General features: G+C 41.1%; 1 protein-coding gene across 2 annotated transcripts; it reads right to left on the bottom strand.

Moving 5' to 3' along the window:
- Positions 1-5356: 5356 nt before the first annotated feature.
- Positions 5357-20341, bottom strand: LOC124871624 (solute carrier family 35 member F5-like). 2 transcript variants are annotated; one of them, XM_047371073.1, is made up of 15 exons: positions 20184-20341; positions 19095-19236; positions 18242-18391; positions 17882-17944; positions 17724-17805; positions 16627-16817; positions 13647-13728; positions 13446-13533; positions 13154-13218; positions 12961-13065; positions 11955-12114; positions 11781-11871; positions 11542-11696; positions 8705-8786; positions 5357-7017 (listed from the first exon to the last, which is right to left on the bottom strand). In XM_047371073.1, exons 2-14 carry the CDS (start codon positions 19227-19229, stop codon positions 8720-8722), a joined length of 1434 nt encoding a protein of 477 aa, XP_047227029.1. In that variant the 5' UTR covers positions 19230-19236; positions 20184-20341; the 3' UTR covers positions 5357-7017; positions 8705-8719. The 2 variants fall into 2 exon arrangements, with proteins under 2 accessions (XP_047227029.1, XP_047227030.1); XM_047371074.1 differs by lacking the exons at positions 5357-7017; positions 8705-8786; positions 11542-11696; ... (4 more) ...; positions 13446-13533; positions 13647-13728 and adding an exon at positions 13749-15501.
- Positions 20342-20563: the final 222 nt, after the last annotated feature.

The following is a 20563-nucleotide window of genomic DNA, read 5'->3' as shown; positions in this document are numbered from 1 at the left end:
TATGGTGTAAACTCTGTTTCAGGTTGCTTATAAAATAAGTAATCGTCCCATTAATGTTGGAAGTCAGAAGCAAATCTTGAAATGATGTCAGACCCTGCAGAACCCTGGTTCAGTTGTAATTTGGAAAAACTGTGAGAGTTGCTAATTGTTTCTGGCTGACAGTGAGCATGCTAACAGTTAGTAGCAGTACAAGCAGATAACGGGTTTATCTGCATCTTATGCATTCAAACTATAAAAGAACATACAAATAGATATTGAACAGTATAATGTGTGACTAATTTTATAGTACAGAGCATCTAAAGCAAAATAAACAGTTCATTAATCCTGCTGTCACTGTCTTTTCTATGCAAGCAGCCATGTTGGATTCTGAGGTCAGGGTTGGTAAAGAACCTGCAACGTTTTGAGTCTGAATTCCAACTTTGAGGGAGGTTCCAGTTACGTTTTTCTGAATTATAAACTCAGAAGTTTTGATTTCAGAATACAAACTGAAAATCCATCTTCATTAGCACGACCACACTGACAACTTTACCATCAACTGGGTGCTTTTATGTTTTTGGGGTGTAATTAGTTTCTGACAAACCTTTAAATTTAGCTTTATCTTTGACATGGTGGGATCTGTGGTGTGAGACCTTTTGTCCCTCATCTGTTGAATGCAAAAACTGAATTAGCCACCCAAAACATGACACTGATTTGCTAGCAATCCTAAAACCTTACTGGCACAGACGGATTCATTACAGTTAAGACTGGGTAAAGACTGGTTCTGACAACAAACGGGTACATTTTAATTTTAATTTACCTGAAACCAGCTCTGAAATGTACGAGTTTCAACACTCCCATTACCAAGGAAGATGAAGATGTAAGCTAAAGTTAGCTGCCGTGATGACACCTCTGGTGTTATTTTAGCATTTATTAAGTAACCAGGACATATTTCTAATGTTGCTTCACAAGCCTTGTTCTGTTTGAAATAAAGTTTATCTTTCACTTTAGTCACATCAAATTACAGTTTAGTTCAGAAGTTTGACAAAAATGAACGTGCCGTCAAGCCTAGTTTAAAGTTCTGTTTATAGGCCTACAGACATATTCAATAAATCAGAATATTATTGAATTTCAGTATCGCAGTTCACTAAATGAAACACATTGTATAGATTCCACCCAGACTTTCAAGCCTTTATTTCTGTTGATTATGATTTTCTGCTTCCAGCCAATGAAAACACGACATTTAAAATTTGTAAATTACATCAGACCAATAAACAAATTCAGTAGTTAAATAGTTTGGCTCAAATGTAGGTTTAGCTGCTCAATAATCAATGTTTTGCAGAATGAAATTAATGTGTTCATGGGTTTACATTTACTGCAAACTTTAAATTTAATTACGCTTAAAAAAAACATGATATTAGCCAGTGTCACAACATTAAATGGCATTTTGTTTTAGTGAAGAGCTGAGAGACGTTTATAATCAATTTTAACTCCTTTATGCAGAAAAGAGTAACTCCCTGGAGGAATGGATGTGGTTGTCTGATGCGTCTGCAACACGTTTTTTGCACCATAGCCAAATCTACAGCACAGGGATTGTCTTTCATTTATGTGAGAAGAGTTTTTTTTTCAGCTGGTATTCGTCCATATTTTATACTTTTCAGTTTTTAGACAACAGAAACAGAAATATAAATGAATAAAGCAGCTTTATCCATATTCGATACAGCTGAAATACAATGATAGCACAGGGAATAGAGGAGAGTTAGACTGGTGTATAAATAAGCTGACCAAGCCAGACTGTAAACACAACATGCTAATTCATACATAGTGGGGTTTTTTGTTTCAAAGCTTGATGACTGAACATAAAATATTTTCTGTTGGAAACTATGATTTTGACTGAGACAATTTAGCTGGTGAACTATAAGTATGATGAAGTTCGAGATGGTGATGTTCAGGATCTCCACGCTGATGGCTCAATTTTATTGGTCTACTTTGGTTGACCTTCACCTCTTTAATGTCACATGGAGAACCGGGACAAAGTCTGTGGAGTGACAGACCGAGGTGGTGGATCCAGGTTTTAAAAAAGGGCCTGAGAAGGTGTTCCAACAATCAGACGCCTCAGCCTGACTGGGTAAGTTTAGTCCAGGCTGTAGGAGAAGAGGCTGACCCAGGACCCAAGACGTATCTCTGTGGAACATAAACACAGATCACTGCTTGGATTTTAACTCTGTTACTGCACTATGACCATCAGCCCGAATGCTTATCTTCTGAATATGCAGTCCTGCCATGAATTCCAAAGTTGCTGTTTTGAGTTTTCCAATATGACTGAAACAAACTGGATTTAAACTCCTGCTTCCATCTCTCGAAGGTGAGTGTGCATTCCTAGCACTGAGATATGACGTATTCACAGCAGGCTGCAGATTTAATTATTTTATGAACAGTTTGGAGATATTTGAACTTATGTTGGTTTTTCAAATGTCTCCTCTGAACATGGTTGATAATGAGATCCAGGAAAAAGGAAGATAAATATTAAAGTAGATATTAGGTTTGATGATAAAGGACAGAGAGGGAAGTTCAACAGACGGGAACTTGGCTGAAATAAAGCAGATGTACCAGACAACCAGTTTATATTAAATCCTTCAAACACTAACAGACTTCACATTCCACCAGGAGTCATGCTGCTGAATGCATTTGCTATTTAGATAAATAAATAAAAAAACTATGCTCCTTCAACTTTGCAGGCATATCTTTAAGTTAAACAGATTTGAAATGATGACAGCTTGAATGTCTAAATGCTGATAGATGTCGCTGTCAGGCACCATCAATTAGACCACCCAGCTCTGCGAGGCCAGATGTTCCCTGTCAGAAATGAAGGAAAGAAAATCCAGAATTGATTGTTCATTCCACTCACTCCTGTTATCTCATAACATGAATTAACTCCCACTGTCTGCAGGAATTACTCAGTGTGAGACATCATCTTTGTCATATCGCTGTAAAAAGTGCTTGCATTCAAGAGATTGCATTAAAAATCAAACTTGATGAAACCAGACCGGGTCTCTTCTTGTCCATCGTGCTAATCCAAGGTCCAGTCTCCGACTGTACCAAAGCTTGGAAGATGTTCCCTCTTTGGGAGTTTGCCTTTCAGACTTAAACGTGTAGCCAGCTCAAGAAACTTGGGTGTTGTTTTGAACTGTCCACTTCTCTAAGTGGTTCTAAACGTACATCCATCCTCTGTACTCACCAAGGTTGCTGGCGCCCATCTCCATCTCTGTCTCCATTAGCCATAAGGCAGGGTACATCAGAGGGCAACACAGAGACAGGTCAAACAGCAAGAAAACACTCAAACCTAAAGGCAACTTGGAAAGGTCCAACCCAACGGCTATGTTTTTGGATTGTAGGAAGAAACCGGAGTTCCTGGAAAGAACGCAATCATGCAGAGGGCAGAACTTTCAAAGTCCATGCAGAACGGCCTTCCTGCTTCAAGGCATGAGACCTAACAACTGGACCACAATCATTAAACTGCTGGTCCAAACACACAAATACAGACTAGATTAGTGTTAAACATGCTGGTGGCTCTCAAATATATTACTGTTCCTAACCTATAAGGTCCAGTTTGTTGATGCCAGCAACAGCAACTTGAACTATTCTGTTACCATCTTCCAAGGCTTAATAGTTTGTTCATAGTAAGATCAGAACCAGAACTGTAGCCTCTGCTTGAATTTATCCAAAAGGTGTTCAAGAAGGTCGAGGTCAGGACTCTTTGGAGGTCAGTCAAGGTTCTCCACAGCCATGGAAGTGATGGGATCACCAAGGTTCATTGATTTGGTGGTGTGACCCAATACTTTTGGCCATATAAAATGTGTTGGATATTGTTTAATAAGGCGGGGACAGTTACCTCCAGCTTTGTTAGTGCACCAGTGTGGCTCGGTCTCTGGTGATAGAGCAGCATGATTGTCTTGCTGGAAGCTTCATCTTGAAGCGGTTTGAGGGAATCATGTCAGGATGTGGCCCGGCAGCAGGACAGTCGTAGGAACGTCCTGCTGACGTTCAGTAGAGGTGCTAATTATTTTTTCCCTGCTGATTTTGTAAGTCTTTAAACTTTCATTCATTTTTCATTTCTGTAGCCGTTTATTCCTTGTCAGGGTCATTGGGGTTGCTGCCTATCTCCAGTGGTCTTCAAGCGAGAGGCGTGTGTATTCTAGACAGGTCACCAGAACCTCTCAGGGCAATATGTAGACCATGCATGCACACGCACCCACTACTAAGAGCAATTTCGAGCAGCCGGTTATCCTACATACATGTTTTTAGGGCTGTTGAAGAAACCAGAGAGAAGTTATGTATGCCTGGCGATAACTTGGAGGTTATCCGTTTTAGAGATGGGAACTATCCGGAGGGTTGACCGCTGTGAATAAGCTCCACCCACCAGGCCAGATTTACACGGCAGCCCGTTGGAAAACTGCAGAAGATTGTCAGACTGAGAAGTTGAATTCTTTGGACTTATTAAATCAAATTAAAAGTTTCTGGCCTAAAAGTGGAAGTGTCACCTCTAGAGAAAAACAGTCAGTGCTCATCGTCTGGCTAACATCATCCCCACAGCATGACGCTGCCAACATCGTGCAGTGGGGATGTTTTTTCTGGGGCAGGAACAGGGTGACCATTCCCTGTAGAGGGCAGGATGACAGCAGCCAAATATGGAGTCCAGAGCAGAACCGTCTCTGGACCTCAGACTAATGTAACAATTCATCTTCCAACACGAGCCAAAGCACAAAGCCAGGATAAAAGTAGTGGCTAGAGAAGCAGTCTGTGATTGGTCCAGCCAGATCCCAGATCTACTGAAGCTGGCTATGCAAGGTCTCGTCTCGTCGTCTTCCACTTATCCAGGACCGGGTCGCGGGGGCAGCAGACTCAGCAGAGATGCCCAGACATCCCTCTCCCCAGACACCTCCTCCAGTTCCTCCAGGGGGAGCCCAAGGCGTTCCCGGGCCAGCTGAGAGACATAGTCCCTCCAGTGTGTCCTGGGCCGTCCCCTGGGCCTCCTCCCGGTGGGACGTACCTGGAACACCTCCCGAGGAAGGCGTCCAGGCTATGCAAGATAACCCAACCCAAGGGGAAAAACCCAAAACAGGTGAGCCAAGCTGGGGAGACAAACTAAAGAACATTTGAGGTTGTGATTGCTGCCAAAGGTGCTTCAACAATGTGAATACTTATTTACAGGACATGTGATTATTTTTTTCCCAATTTAATGTTTGCATAAAATGTTGGACGAATGGAATGTAAAACGACAAGTTATCATTTCCAGTGCATCTCTTCACCATGAAGGAGCCACTGTGGAGCAAACACTCATCTGAAAACATTTCATTTCAATATTAAACACATTTCTCTGTAAATTTTAGAAAGATATGTTTTAATAGTGCACAGAAATATGAAAACAGTTTTGAAAAATAAAATAATTATTCAAGAGTTGGTTGATAAAGGGAAGCTTATTATGGCTTTCTTAAGCCTTTTTCAGATTGTACAACATCCTCCTTAATGAATCAAAATGAGACAAAGAACCTGAGAAAGAAAAACCCTACCCATGATTTCACAAGCACCATTAATAAAAGATCAACATTACCGTTCATTGTGGAAACAATGTCCTTTAAAATCTTTCTCAGCCGAAATCACGGCAGAGGGGCGGACAGATCGAGGCAAACAAACAAACAAAACAACTTAAAGAGCTCAGACTCGTCTGCTTCATGCAAACACGGAACCACAAGTGCAATAAAATCTGACATTTACCAGGATGGGTGGAAAAACCTCCATTTGTAGTGTTTCCATGAAAGACATCAAGCCTGAAGAGAAGTGCTTCATGTCTCAACATAAACAGCTCATTTCTTCTTTTACACTGAAACAGAAACCCACCTGCTGTGCTGTAATCTCTGTTGCTGTGGTGATGGTTTAGCGACATGTAAACTGGTTTTCCCATAAGTCTCCAGTGATCATTTGGGTTTCATAAATAAAATAACACTGTGTTCATTTGTCATTTTTGAAGTAAACACACCGTCTTTATAAGGTTCGTTTAAGCTGATGACTGATTGCTACGAGGAGTTCTTGTAGCTTCCAGCAGAAGGATGCAGCATCTCCATCATACAAAGGCTTTGATGCCTTCATGCTTGGGAAAAGTGTTTTGATATTTTATGAGACAAACATGTCCCAAAAGGGAAGCAGAAGAGCATTTTTCCAGTTGTGTGGACAGATGATGAATATCTGGCTTCTAGAATATTTTCTAAATGGTTGAGCAGCTGAAACTCCCAGTAGCACTGCTGCTGATTGATTCCTTCAAACAGTGATTACAATTCCTGGGAGTTTAAAGGATGACTGTTTCCAGAGATGTAAATGCTTCAGAAGATTGAGAAATTAGTGTTCTGGTCAAGATTAACGTACCATTCCATTCAACAAGGCCTCGGTCATGTTGTCCTTTTGCCATTTCGTAGCTCTACAGTTTTGGCCATTTTGTGCATAACTTTTTCTACAATGCATCAGTTCCCATCTGCCATGGGCAAGATCCTCTAATCCACTCTCAGTCTAGAGCAGACTGGTCAGAGGTATCTTGGTTTGATCTTAATCTGTCATAATCTGTCAGATTTTATCAGTGTGGGAACAAAGTATAACACAAGGTTATCAAATATTAACATACAGTTGAGACTTTTTATGATTATTTATCACCATAACTAGTGAAAATACCAAAGTCCATAGAAAAACAGATGCAGGGGTATGAGATGGAAACAGAAGAGGACTAAATGGAGGGAATTACTAAAGGGCCAAACAGACCTGAAGCCGTTTCACTGACATGAATCTGGAGTGATTATAATCAACACCTTGCAGCTTGTTGCACTGCAACATTGCTTTACACAGAAAAAACAGAACTGAATGTCAGTCTTGATGAAGAAAAAATTAAAATCAGGCTTGATGAAGAATAAATTAATTTAAACAGAGGCACCGGGGTTGGTTTAATGTCCAGGAAGGCTTCCAGATTGTCAGCTCAGCAGGTTCCTCGCTGGACACCTTCGAAGAGAAGAGAAACAGTTCAGATGTATAGGTCCATCTCTAACTGGAGGTCTCTGGTAGTCAGGTTATCCACGTTCATCTTTAGTTCATTATGAGTCCATCATCTTGTTTCAACAGTGATTTATAAATGAGGTGGTACTGAATGATCCAAACAGTAAAGGTAAAAATAAAATCTAAATTTTAATTAACCATTAAAACTGACCTTTAGATAGAACAGTTCACATCTGAAGCTGAAAACAGATATTTACATACCAATAATAACGCATATAACATAAAAGACAAAAATGTTTTTGTCCTATTGTCCAAACGTTCCTGTTTTAGCTCAGTTGAGATTCCTACAATTATCTCCATTTGTTAAATTTCAGAATCATAAAAGAGAATTTTCTTCATCATTTTCTATCCAAGTCAGAAGTTTAAAAACATTTCCTTTGTGGTAGAATCACCCTTTAAACTGTCTGATTTGGGTCAGATGTTCTGGGTTTCCTTCAACAAGCTTCTCACAACAGTTTGCTGGAGTTTTGGTCCATTCCTCCTGACAGAACCGGTGGAACTGGGTCAGGTTAACATTTGAGCTCTGACCACTAATGTTCTCTGGGCCTGAGATCAGGACTTTGTGAAGGAAACTCCAGAACTTGGACTTTGTTGTCCTTCAACCTCTTAGTAACTAATCTGCTGGTCTGCTGAGGGACATTGTCCATTTAGAAGACCCATCTGTGTCCAGCTTTAACTTCCTGCCTGATGTCTTCAGATGTTGCTTCAATATTTCCACATAATGTTCACTAGTCCCTCCTGCAGCAGAACACCACCCACAGCATGATGCTGCCACCCCCGTACTTCAGTTAGGATGGTGTTCTCAGGCTTCCAGCTTCCCTGTTTTTCCTCTAAACGTAACGATGGACATTATGTCCAAACACTGCAGGTTTAGTCTCATCAGACCACAGGACATGTCTCCAGTAATGAAGGTCTCTGTCCCTGAGTAATGGCTTCTTCGTCCCTGAGTGGCCTTTCAGCCCATGTTGGTCCAGGACTGGTTTTAAAGGTAGAGTAATCTAAGCGAATGTAAACTTCCAACTTTGAAGAAACTAATAATAGGTCCTCTCATTATTCTGGCGTTTCGCAAACAGAACTAGGTTTTGGTATTTCTAAGTGATTTGAAACAGTAACGATTTAGCCTGATTTAATGTCAGACTGAGAACAAAGGTTCTTTCTTTTCATACAGTGTATGTAAATATCTGGTTTTCTGTAAATTCAGCAACTTGATGCAATCAGGTGAATTTGTTTAGACAGAAACTGGTTTACCAACAATAAATAATGACCTGAACTTGACTGCACTGTTTTATAACTAGGGTCTGGTTGAAAACTGACTGACTGGGCTGAACTGAACATGGAGACTGGACCCGTTTGACGTTTGTTGGGAATCGGCCAAAATAAATGAACTGAATTTGACTGAGTTGAACTGAATTACAGCTTCAGTCTGTGCTTCTGTGTGACTTCAGGTACTGAAGCTAAATTATGCCGTTATATCCTGGAACCGTCCTATAAACAGCTTTTCTGACTGAGAAACTCCCACCGATGTTCTAGAGGAACCTCCACTTTGGCTGCACTCCAGGATTATCTGGGATAGTCATGTATGAAGACCAACATACATTCACATGAGGCCATGAAGGTCATAGCAACCACTCACCTTCAAGATGGAGGTTCACTCATGAGGGGAAACTGTGTGTAGAGGAATAAGGCTTTCACACTGCTCGCTGTTGTCTGAGAGTCTGGGGAACAGAAGCAGGATGTCAGTCATCAACATCTTGACAAACAGCATTATTATGATCACCAACGTGAAGCCAGAGGTTTGTAGAAGAATGTAGCACATGCTGCTGCAGGGAGGTGAGTCAGTGAAGCACGCTGAAGTGATTACAGACCTCACTTAGCGCGGCTCTGAGTCCATTAACAACGCAACGAGGACAGAAGAACAGAGTCACAGTGATTTCCAGATCATTAACAGGCAGCAGCAGGAAACTTCATTCACTTAGTTTTTACCCCTAAAAGCTTGGACTTGAAAAAGACAGAGCAGGCAGGAGCCCATTTATGAGAACTTTAAAGGTTTATCAACAGCTCACTTCCTGCTCAGACTTAATGTGCTTTCAATTAGCCCGTCTCAGAAATAACTTCTGAAGTTCTCCAACAATGGAGGCAGATTGTTCAGCCATTAAGGACGTGGAGCAGCTTTCATGCTTTCTGCAGCTGCGTCACAAACACCACAGAACCACCTGAAACATGACTGAACCACTAATGACTAATTGTGACCTCTGGACTGAGAAGGTGGTGCTATGAGTCGGGTGTGACTGAAAGTGGTTCATTTGTTCATCTAGAAAACATTTGCAGAACAAGTTTGATGTCTGAATAATTGGACCATGCCTGAAATAAAGGACTGGTTCTGATTCATGTTGATCATGGGTTCATATTTTCCCTCAACTTGTCTTCTTCTAATATATGCTTTACAGAGAGACTGATCAGCTGTTTATTGGGTCATATCAGAGCATCCTCATGTTGTTCTGTTACTCTCACAACATTGGAAAATTACAGTTCCAGCTCTACAAATCAGAATATCATCAGAATGTTTATTTATTTCAGCTTTTCAACAAGAATCTTAAGAATCTGGCTGTTCAGAGTACTCTATCAAAGTATATTGAAAGAAAATTTAGTGGAAGGAAAAAAAGTGTGGATAGGCAACATGAATAATAATCATATCCATGAGAGGATTCACCGAGTCAGAACATGGGTGATTTAGTTTTGTTAAGCCACTGCAGAACCAGCTTCTCACCTGGGCTGAGGAGAAAAGGAGCTGGGCCGTTGCTCAGTGGTCCAAACTCCTGTTTTTAGATAAAAGCGAGGTTTTCATTTCATTTGGAGATCAAAGTCCCAGAGTCTGAAAGAAGAGTGGAGATGCCCAGTATCCACATTGCTTGAAGTCCAGTGTGAAGTTTCCAGTCTTTGATGGGTTGGGGTGTTGTGTCATCTGCTGGTTCTGATCCACTAGGTTTTCTAAAGTCCACAGTCAATACAGCCATCTACCAGAACATTTTGGAGCACTTCATGCTTCCTTCTGCAGTGAAGCTTCATTAAGATGCTGATTTTATTTTCCTGTGCTTGGTTGACCAGCAAATTGGCCTGACCTGAAACCCGTATAGAACCAAGTATTGTCAAGATGAAGATGAGAGAGACCAGAACCAACAATACAAATGACCTGAAGGCTTCCTGAACACCTCAGCAGAACCATAGGCTGATCTCCTCCATGCCACGCCGCATTGATGCAGGAATTCATGCAAAAGGAGCCCAGACCAAGTACTGAGTACAGATACTGAACAGTACCTCCAGGTTCTGTTCAGTAGGTCCACATTTCTGTGTTAAAAGACTGTTTTATTGGCCTGACCAGAGCCATCAGTTTATTTTTGTGGCTTCGATTCATAATGAATGTCGTCTCAACGGATTCCCAAAGTTTGAAAGAAAACTCAGCCACGGAGTCACTGAAGCGGCAGTAATCCCTCCTCCTGAACGCCGACGTAGCGACGGGGAAATAAACACTGTTTGTGGAACGAATCTAAATAATAAAGAGTCTCGTTTCTTTCACTGAATCACTGAAATGATCTGTTTTTGATACTTTCTGATTCAGACCGATGGACCTGCACATTTCAGCCAATAGAGTTCGACCACATCTGGATCAATCTACTGCGTATGAAGCTGGCAAACGAACTGGTGAACATGTCCCTAAAAACACAATGACTGGATTTTGTTGTAAAGAGTGAGAAAACCCAGTGATCTTTGGAGCTGCACAGCAGAATCACCACTCAAAGTTTAAACGGGCCGCAGAAAGCTGGACTGAATGAGTTGGTCTATGAATCTTTACACACAAACACTTTTACTTCTACAGAATTAGTTTTAGATTTTTCCAGACTGTCCGGTTTGAGTGTGATGATGGTTTCTGATGTCCTTAAATACATTTTTTGAATTTTGTTAATTAAAACAGGTTTTATTCCCACAGTTTGTCCTCCATATGGACACTTCTTAGGTCCAAATGAAGATGGATCTTTCACCCAGAGTTTCTCTCACCTCCGTAGGTCTTACTGGATTCAGTCCCATCTCTCCAGACCCAAACTACATCTGATTTTTTCTTTTCAAACTGAAACTGAAGGGTCTCTAGATGGGTTATATCCCTGAAATAAACCATGGAAAATGGGACGACCCGCAGGTTCTGCCATTCAGTTCATGAAATGGTTTAATAGGATTTATACGTTTTGCACATTGACAGATTTATTCCTGCCTGTGTGAGGAAAAGCACATGGCCTCCTCCCCAGTAACTCAACACTTTGCATCATTATCTCCATCATTAGCACCATTCAGATTTTAATGAGAAATGTCCCAGTTTAACCATTTCCTCGCCTACTTCTGCTTTTCTAGCAGCATTTCCAGTGAAATGAATGGCAGACTGAAACATTAAACCCAGCTACAGTTTCTGTCAGGTTGTACCTCTGAATACGATGTTTCCTGAAAATGAAAGTGTACAGTCTCCTCAGCCCCACCAGGACGGGGTCCCAGTTGTTGTAGTGACACAAGAGCGTGGCGATGAAGAAGGAGAGGAAGACGGGAACTGCTCCAGCAAAGAACAACCAAGAGAAACGAACCTGGAGAGAAACGTCTATAACTTGGTGACCACATGACAGCATTATGAGCGATATGATTTGTTCCTGTAAAGGAGAAAGATTTACCTTCTGCAGACAAATATCTGCCAAGATAGAGAGTGGGATGGTGAGGCTCAAAGCCAGAGTCCCGATAAGAGATGATGTCAGAAAACAGCCCCTGAGGAAAAAAGAAAGCATTACTTGTTATACATCATCCCACCAAATCCACACAGACACTCAGATAACATCGCAGGCGCTCACCAGAGCCACAAGAACTCGGACAGAACCGTTCCAATGAGGCCGTTTATAAGGATGTAGGTCCACACCAGCTGGCTGGGAAGCTCAAAGGCCTCGAAGCCTGTGTAATGAAGCAGGAGGAATCCAGGCCACAGCAGCAGCAAGTTGAAGAGCCCCACAAACCCTGAGAAACATGCAACAGCTGCAGCTCAGCATAGTTCATGATGTTCTCCTATGGTACAGGTTGGGTTTCTTATTTATTTTCAGTGAGTGCAGGTCCTGCAAAGGTACTGGAACTCGTGGGCCCACATCAGGTGAGGTGTTTTAATATTGTTGAACTTTTATGAATATCTACAATATTAAAGTGTTTGGAAATGATGAGTTATATCTCCGCCTCTGACAGCAGCATGCTCCACAGTTTCGTGGATCTGGGTGCAAGACATCGACACAAACGGGCCCGGGTTAGTTGTGGCAACATTAAAAGGGTGCTGGTCTGTTGGTCCAATCCCTTTTTGGGAACATGGAGCAATCGGCCAGGGAATGTTTTAAACCGACCCTGCATTATTTTGTAATGATGAGTGGTCCGAACCACCGATATATTTTAATTTCCACGAGTAACAGAACTTTGTGAAGGTAGGGCACCAAAACTGGACCAGAGGCCCACATCCTCCAAAAACCCAGTCCTGGTTACAGGGAACATTACTTGGTTATTAAAAGTTTATATAAAGTGTTTCTTTTTGCTGGTTTTTCTCAAGTTTTCTTTGGTCTTTGGCTGCTTTTTCATCATTAGCTGAAAACCTGGCGTGCAGTAGATGCTGAACTGAGGGATGTTGAATAGATTTCTGGGGCTCTGGTCCAGGTTTCTGCTGGATTGTTTGTTTCTCAGAGGCAGGGCTTTCTCATCAGGTTTCCTAAACATATTTAAGACAGGCTGCTGGTCATTCCAAAATTAATATCAAGATATTAAAACTGGAAATAGGTGAAAGATCACTGGAAGGAAAAATGAGGGCTATATGAAGAAATGCCTTACCAAAGAACATTGGGATGTCAAGCTTATCCTCCCGATCCACTCTCCTCTTGATCAGTACAATGTAGACAGCGTACAGCATCGCCCCCGCCAGAGACCACAAAGAACCTTCAGATAAGTTCTACAGTTAACGAAACGTTTCCAACAACAAGGTTTAATGGACTCAGAGGAAGGAGAACAGAGATTCCTTGGTTACCTGCAACTCCTTTCTCATCAGGACTCTCCATGCTGGACATGCTCACCAGAGCAACACCTCCTATGCTGAAAAACAATGAAACACAGAGAAGTTATCAATCTCCATCAGGATTTAGAAAACACCAGCTGGAAACAGCAACCATGACCCCAGTCTGTGCTACTGAAAACAACATTAATCTGCCAGTTGAACAGAAAAATAAAGAAACAATCGTCATCTTAGACTCAAATTCCCTTCATTTTTCAGCACCTCTCCCTGTTTAAACATCAGATAAATGTCTCCACGTCTTCCTTACCTGAGAGCGACGGCTAACAGTTTGGACAACGTGAAACGATCGCTGCTGTTACTCGGGAAGATGGCTGCTAAGATGAGCGTAAAGAGGCCTAAAGAGACAAACCCAGGACCAAAGCAGAAGCTTTCATTAAACTTAATTCAGGGCTAAAACTTTAGCTTCATAGTGTGAAATGGAGAGGCGGAGAACCAGAGAGAAAATCACCTGAGGTGGAGGACAGGATGTTGACGATGGCGACCTGCGTGTCAGACAGAGCTTCCTGGTAAGACAGATTAGCCAGGAACCACTGGAGGACAAACAGAGGAGGTGAGAACATTACATTTAACCTGATGTTCTACCACAGTGATTTCAGTGCTAAAAAATGTTCTAAGTTATGTTCTAAATGAGACCCAGAATGGTTTTCACCGCCAGAGAACCGACTCATACATTTATCAATTTATCAGCCACACTCTGCAGTATACAGTCATGTAGTCAATAAACCAGAACATGTTCTAATGAGGCCCGTTTGTCAGATTAAAAGAACCTTTAGAAAATAACAATCTTTAAGCAGATATTAAACATTCTTCTCATTAAACCCATATTTCTGTAATAAAATGTTTTATTTATCTAATGTAATGTTCTGATCAGAAATGCAGTGTTTTCATTGGCTGACAGCAGACAATCATCATAATTAGCAGAGATAAAGGCTTAAAACCTGAAATCGGAGTGGAATTAATCTAGATAACGTGTTTTAGTGATGAAATTAGTGGCATAAATGAAGTGTTCAATAATATTCAGTTTTATTGAATATGACTCTACATAATGTCAGCAAAGAGCCTTTATTTGTTTTACTCCAAACTGCTGAAGATCAATTTTAATTTGGTATGTCTCAGATTTTTAAATCACACCAGAACTTTTTTTCCAGGAACTTGTTCAAAGTCCTCAGCATCCATATGTTTCTGCCCTTCTGAATTCCTTTAACAAAATCTCAATTTCAGTTTTACTTTGATTTAATACTGTCAGGTAATCCTGTCAAACAATTGTTAGATTTTTTTACACATTTTCAAGTAATTTATATAAATTTCACCAAGACAAAAACTGATTTGTGTCATCTACAAATGTTACCGACTTGTACAGTTCATATATCATATAAATTTTCTTATGTACATAATGAACATCTTTGGACCGAATACAGATCCCTGAGGGACACCACAGCAATGGGGGCAGAATTTGCCGGCAACATGACAACACATTGAAACCAGGGAGATGGGTTTTCTGCACAAACTGCAGTATTTCTTTCATTGTCCATGTAAACAGATGTTCCAGTGTCATCGGTGAACTAACCGGTGGTCCGAAGACAGTTTCAGTCAGGATTTCTAAGCAGCAGATGGTGACAGTAAAGATCAGACCATCCTTAAAGAATTAGTCAAACACTGTTTATATGTTCAGCTAAAATCAGCGATTGTGACCTGTCTCCATTACATGACAGCTAATAATAAAACAAACAGAAGGATAAGATTCAGTGAGCCCATGTAGTGCCACAGCTAATTTACGTTTAAGCCACACCAACTGTATTTATAACGCACTTTAAAACAACCACAGCAGGAACAAAAAGCGGCACATAACGGCAAATTATGAACATACATTAAATAAGACATATATAAACACAATTAAAACAAACAAGGTTAAACTGAGTCTCACTAATGTTAAAAGCCAAAGGATGAAAATGGGTTTAAAGACAAGTTTTAAAAGCAGGCAGTTAAGGAGCCTCTTTGATATTCAGGGTTCGGTTGTTCCATAGTTCAGGAGCAACAACAGAGAAGGTCCTGCTCCGTCTGAGGTTCCACCTAGAACTTGGTACCTGCAGGAGCAGCTGTTAAGCCCACCTGAGGGGCCCAGAAGGCAAGTAGGGATGAAGAAGCTCAAAGTGGTACGGTGGTGGAAGGTCCTTCAAACATTTAAAACTGAAAACAAGAAGTTTGAAATGAACTCTGAAATGTACGGGCAACCAGAGTGAGGTCAGAACTGAGGATATGTGTTCTGTTTTTGGAGAACCAGTTAGGAGACGTGCAGCAGCCATCTGCAGACAAGAGAACAAGGACTGATTCACTGCAACATAAACTCCATTACAGCAATCTAATCAGACCAAAATAAAAGCATGGATAATTGTTTCCAAAGGTTGCCTGGACAGGAAAGATTTCATCTTTGCTAAGCGCCCTAAGTGATAAAAGCTGGACCCTAGAACTGTTCTAATGTGACTGCCCACCTGAAACCCAAATTATTAAGAGTCAATGTTGTAGACTGGTAGCTGGTCTCCATGAGCCCATGGCTCTTTAGTTCTGGGATCTTGGACCTGATGTTGAGATGGAGCCAGTGTCACTGTGCGAGAGTCTCTGCTTAAAGTGGAGAAACAGAAAGTCCTGGAGGTAAGCAAGTGCTAGCACTGGTTCAGAACTGAAACCGGTTTCCTGTTAGGGAAGCGCTCACTAAAGTGTCTTTCAGTATTGACTAGTGTCCTAGGATCTCACAGCTCTCAGCTTCTGAGACACAAAGGTACAGTGAGAGTAATTTTAGACCACAACCTTTGCTGGTTGAACGACACAAACTTTGTTAATAAAAAAATTAAAACAAGGAGATTCTGAGAAGGTTTGAAACTGACACATCCAATCATTAATATTACTGACAGTCTGAGTCACTGTAATGGGCTATGCTCATCATATGGTGACAGAAATATAACTGTGTCATCAGCATATGTATGGTACGCGACGTAGAACGCCAGGATCTGGTCTAAGTTAGCATATAGATGTTGTATAAAAGTGGTCTGAGAATGGAGCCCTGAGGAACCCCACGTGTAACTTTTGTTTGCTCAGATTTATAATTACTAAATGATTCAAAGTATTCCTGAATCAATGTCTGTCTTGAAAAAAAATCTTAAATTATCTAGAATAAAATTAAATGAGAGGTTTCAAAGTATTTATTAGTGAAGAATATTTTAAAAAACAACCTCAGAGAGGCTGAAGAAGTATGAATCAAGATCATCTGAAAAGATTACTGCATAGCCAGAGTGCCTGGAAGCCACACAAAGAAAGGAGGACAGGGGAAGGACTTCAGCAAGAAAAGTAAACAACTTCTGCTACCAGAAAGGAAGATGCAACCATACAAAAACAACCTTCACAACTGCTTTTTGCAGACGATTTTTTCTCACCACAAAGCAGAAGAAGAAGCTGATTTTGGCAACATCAGTGATGGTCAGCTTCCCCACCGTACGCAGCAAGGCCTCCTGGTCCTTGGCAGCTGGGTAGGACATACGGGACAGCTTGGCCTCCAGCGCCTGAGTGGACGGCAGCTGACGCACCTCCATGATGTTACTGAAACGGACCCGCTGCTTTTTGGAGGCTGGGTGTTGGACCAGAGAGGGGAGGAGATGCAGTGAAAAAAAAACAGGATTCATTCAAATCCTCAATGATACATCATGTAATAATATAATTCTGTTGGATGCAGGCTAATTATTAGCTGCCTGAATAGAAGCAATAACATAAAACAGGGTCAATAATGTGAATCACTGAAAAAGGTCCTGGGTTCGGATCCCGGCCTCGGCTCTTTCTGCGTGGGGTTTGTATGTTCTGCAGGTGCATGCATGGGTTCTCACAGGGTTCTTCAGCTTCCTTCATCGGTCCAAAAACACCATCGTTAGGTTAATGGGTCTCTCTAAACTACCAGTAGGTATGTGTGTGTGTGTGATTGTGTGCCTCTGTGTTGCCCAAATTGGGCTGGCGACGTGTCCAGCGTGGACTCCGCCTCCTGCTCAATGACCACTGGAGAAAGGAACCGGCCCCCCGGTGACCCTACAGGATTAGGTGGGTATAGACGGTGAATGGGTGGAGTGATGTCGGCAACGATTATGTCAGCGTATTCTGACGACTTAACACTGCCCTCTGCTGGTGGGAAAAGGTGTCAGAAATCTCATATCTCCTTTCAAATGTTGCTTCAGTTTATTAAGGTTTGCAAACATTTGTTGTCTGACTTCAGTCTCTCACGTAGCTGTGGACGGATTTATGTCCATTCTTCCTAACAACGTTGCTTCAGTTCATTGAGGTTCCTGCTCAGTTCCCTGAAGGTCATTGAACATCCATTCAAGCAGGTCCAGGTCTGGACGGCTCACACTGATGATCAGTTCATCATCAGCAGCACTTGGCTGCTGCAAACCATTAAATGCACCGACTTGGGTTTTTAGAGAATCAATGATATGAAACTTTTAGAAGCTTCATTTAAAAATAAAAACAAGACCAGATATGTACTCACAAGATTCACAGTCTGCAGTTAAACAGTCATATGGGTCAGTTGCTGTATCCTGGAACTTCATCGGGACATACAGGGGCTCACTCTGCACAAACAGTCTGTTACAGTTAAAAGCTCACTGTTACCCTGAGCAGATCTTTTTGTGCAGGTAAACTACATACCAAACAGTTGTTCACAGTGCTGTCAGTGGTGCAGGGTGCAAAGTAGGCCTCAGCATCAGCAAACTGTGGAGCAACACAGCATGAAGTTCCTGAATGAAAACAACTATTTACATCCTGACTGTGTGATGCACTGACTGAAAACCCAAGGAATCACTCAGTTTCATCAAAGTTGCTGCTTTAAAACCAAGATTTTAACATTTTGTTTTTTTCTGAAATATCCTAAATAAGTTGTAATATGTTGTGGTTCCTTTTTAGGACAAATGACAGAAAGCAGGTTTTGTAATCATGCTGCAGCATTTAAACAAAATAAGTGCACCCTAAGAGACCTACAGCTCAAATTGGGAAAGGAAACAGACTTACGAATGCAGACTGGCGACGTTTCAGCGAGCCAGTGCACTGTTGCCTCCAGGGCCGCCACAGGAGGAAGCCCAGCAGATACAGCACAAACATGGAGGTCTTGGTGAACGTGCTGAAGAAAGGTTTGTTGTACTCCTGTCGCTTAAAGATGTACTACAGAATAGGTTAAACAAGAATAAAAGGTTAGGATACCATTTTTACTGGTTTACTGGTGGATTTTCTGGTTTGTATTAAGAGTTTTCCATTCTTTATTAAAACATGTTTTATCCTTAAAGAATGACATTTGTTCTGAGACACATTCAGGCAGACAAGGAGGAGTAAATATAACTAACTGGACCAGAAGGGAGAACATGATGGTCTCCAATCTGACTGGTGGCCAAACTTCAAACCTGTTTAACACTTTGACTGCTGGGTTTATTTATAGTTTTATTTAAGAAAAAGAGGAGGGACAATGCATATTAATGAACATTTACACAAATGTAAATATGCCAGATTATAGCCTTAGGCTAATTTCCATCTGCTGTTCCCCCTGGCAGGTTGATGTTACACAAGGAATAAAACCAAAAATAAAAACAGATGCTACACAGAATATACATACTGTATACAACTAGACATACGTGTCTCAGTGATTTAAGTATTTCCATATGAGCTAGTCATCATATTTTACCATCTAGAATGAGTTGATTTTTTGCTTGGATCACTTATTATTTTGATTTGTTTGCAGGGGTAACTGTCAGTTAATTTGTTTTGTTTTGACTTTATGGATAAAAACCCGAAAACCGCCCCTCTGATCAAGTGGAATTAGTACCACTGGTATCCACCTTGAAACAGGAGAGGAGGGATGAAACATGCTTACTGTGGTGAGCTCAGACGAGGCGACCCAGATGACATCCACCAGCAGGAGGATGACCACTCCCAGGGCCATCCGCCTCCGCTGGGATGCAGAGCTGCCCTGAGAGCTCATCCGGTTCATGATGAACACCCACTCCATCAGGACGCTGACAACACAGTTAGAAACACAACAAACTAATTCATCCCTTTTGTCGTGTTACACTTGTTTTATTGGGATTTTATGACAGACCAACACAGAGTGGTGAATTATTGTGAAGAGGAAAGAAGTTTTCATCATTTTTTACAAATACAAATCTGAAAAGTGTGGCATGTATCGGTATTCACCCCCCCTCAGTCAGAACTTTGTAGAACTACCTCTGGAAGCAGGTCATTTGGGGTTTGTCTCCACCAATGTTAACCATCATTCAAACTGAAACTTTTGCCCATTCTTCTTTGTAAAACAGCTCAATATCACTGATACTGTATGGAAAATATCAGTTTTTGTCAGTTTAGATGGACCTCCATGTCTTGGTAGGTCTGCTGTTGGTCCATCCTCTCTCCATGTTCAGATGATGGATTGAGATCTTCAAAGCTTTGCATATTGTTCTAGAACCTAACTCTGCCTTAAACTGAACCAGAACCTTCTCCCCGACCTGTCTGAGGTGGGCCTTGGTCTTCATGATGCTGAATGTTTTCTAATGTTCTCTAAAGAACATCTGAGGCCAGAAACAGCTGCAGTCAGATTCAGATTAAATTACACACAGCTGGACTCTGGTTACTGGTTAGGGTGAGTTCTGGAGGCTCTGGGTTGCAGTGAGATTTATTTTGGGGTATTGGGATAAATGGGGACAAATTTAAATACACTTGATGTCAGTGGTACAATTTTCATATTGTTATTTGTAATAAAAAAAGCCAGATTATTTTATTCATAATGAACAATAATACTGAGGTGAACAAGAGGCATAAACATACATAAAACGTCTTTAGTAAAGTTTAAACTCGCTTCAACAGCAAGGTTTAGGTAGCAGTGTAGCGATCTGTTTATCATGCTAAGCGCTAACAAGCTCGATTAAAATATCAGACTAAAAGCGCGATAAAAATCCATTTTTCTTACCTGAATGAGTAACCTCGTCATTTAACTTGAGACATTATCTAACTGTCATTTCACACACAGCAATATTACGGAGAGCACAGCTTATGTTGTGAACTGGTGCCACTTAACAGCTTATAAATATTAGCATTTCCTGCTCTCTTCGTAATTGGCTAGTGACGTCACGTCTGGTGCAAAGACTTCTGGGAGTTACTTTCCAGGAAAAGGTGATTTTATGTAAACTTAAAAAACTCGTTTTTCATTATAACATTTGGTTTTATGGATATCATAATTTCAACATTTATACAGCATGTTTCTAAGGTTACATGTTTATTATAGCCGGCGGCACAGAACGTGAAATATGTTAATATTGTAGAAATTATTGTTCATTTTCTTTGCAATTT

Source organism: Girardinichthys multiradiatus, chromosome 7, assembly GCF_021462225.1.
Source record: "Girardinichthys multiradiatus isolate DD_20200921_A chromosome 7, DD_fGirMul_XY1, whole genome shotgun sequence".
NCBI classification, from domain to species: domain Eukaryota; kingdom Metazoa; phylum Chordata; class Actinopteri; order Cyprinodontiformes; family Goodeidae; genus Girardinichthys; species Girardinichthys multiradiatus.
Note: the sequence above shows the minus strand (reverse complement) of the source record. Positions and strands in the feature narration are given on the sequence as shown.

Bases quoted from the DNA above. Each gene is read 5' to 3' on its own strand.
- LOC124871624 (XM_047371073.1), bottom strand. From the start codon at position 19,229: ATGGAGTGGGTGTTCATCATGAACCGGATGAGCTCTCAGGGCAGCTCT. The intron at 16,818-17,723 runs GTGAGTACATAT...TCCAACACCCAG, and splicing joins AACTGCAGACTGTGAATCTT to CCTCCAAAAAGCAGCGGGTC. The intron at 11,697-11,780 runs GTAAATCTTTCT...GTTTCTCTCCAG, and splicing joins CAGATATTTGTCTGCAGAAG to GTTCGTTTCTCTTGGTTGTT.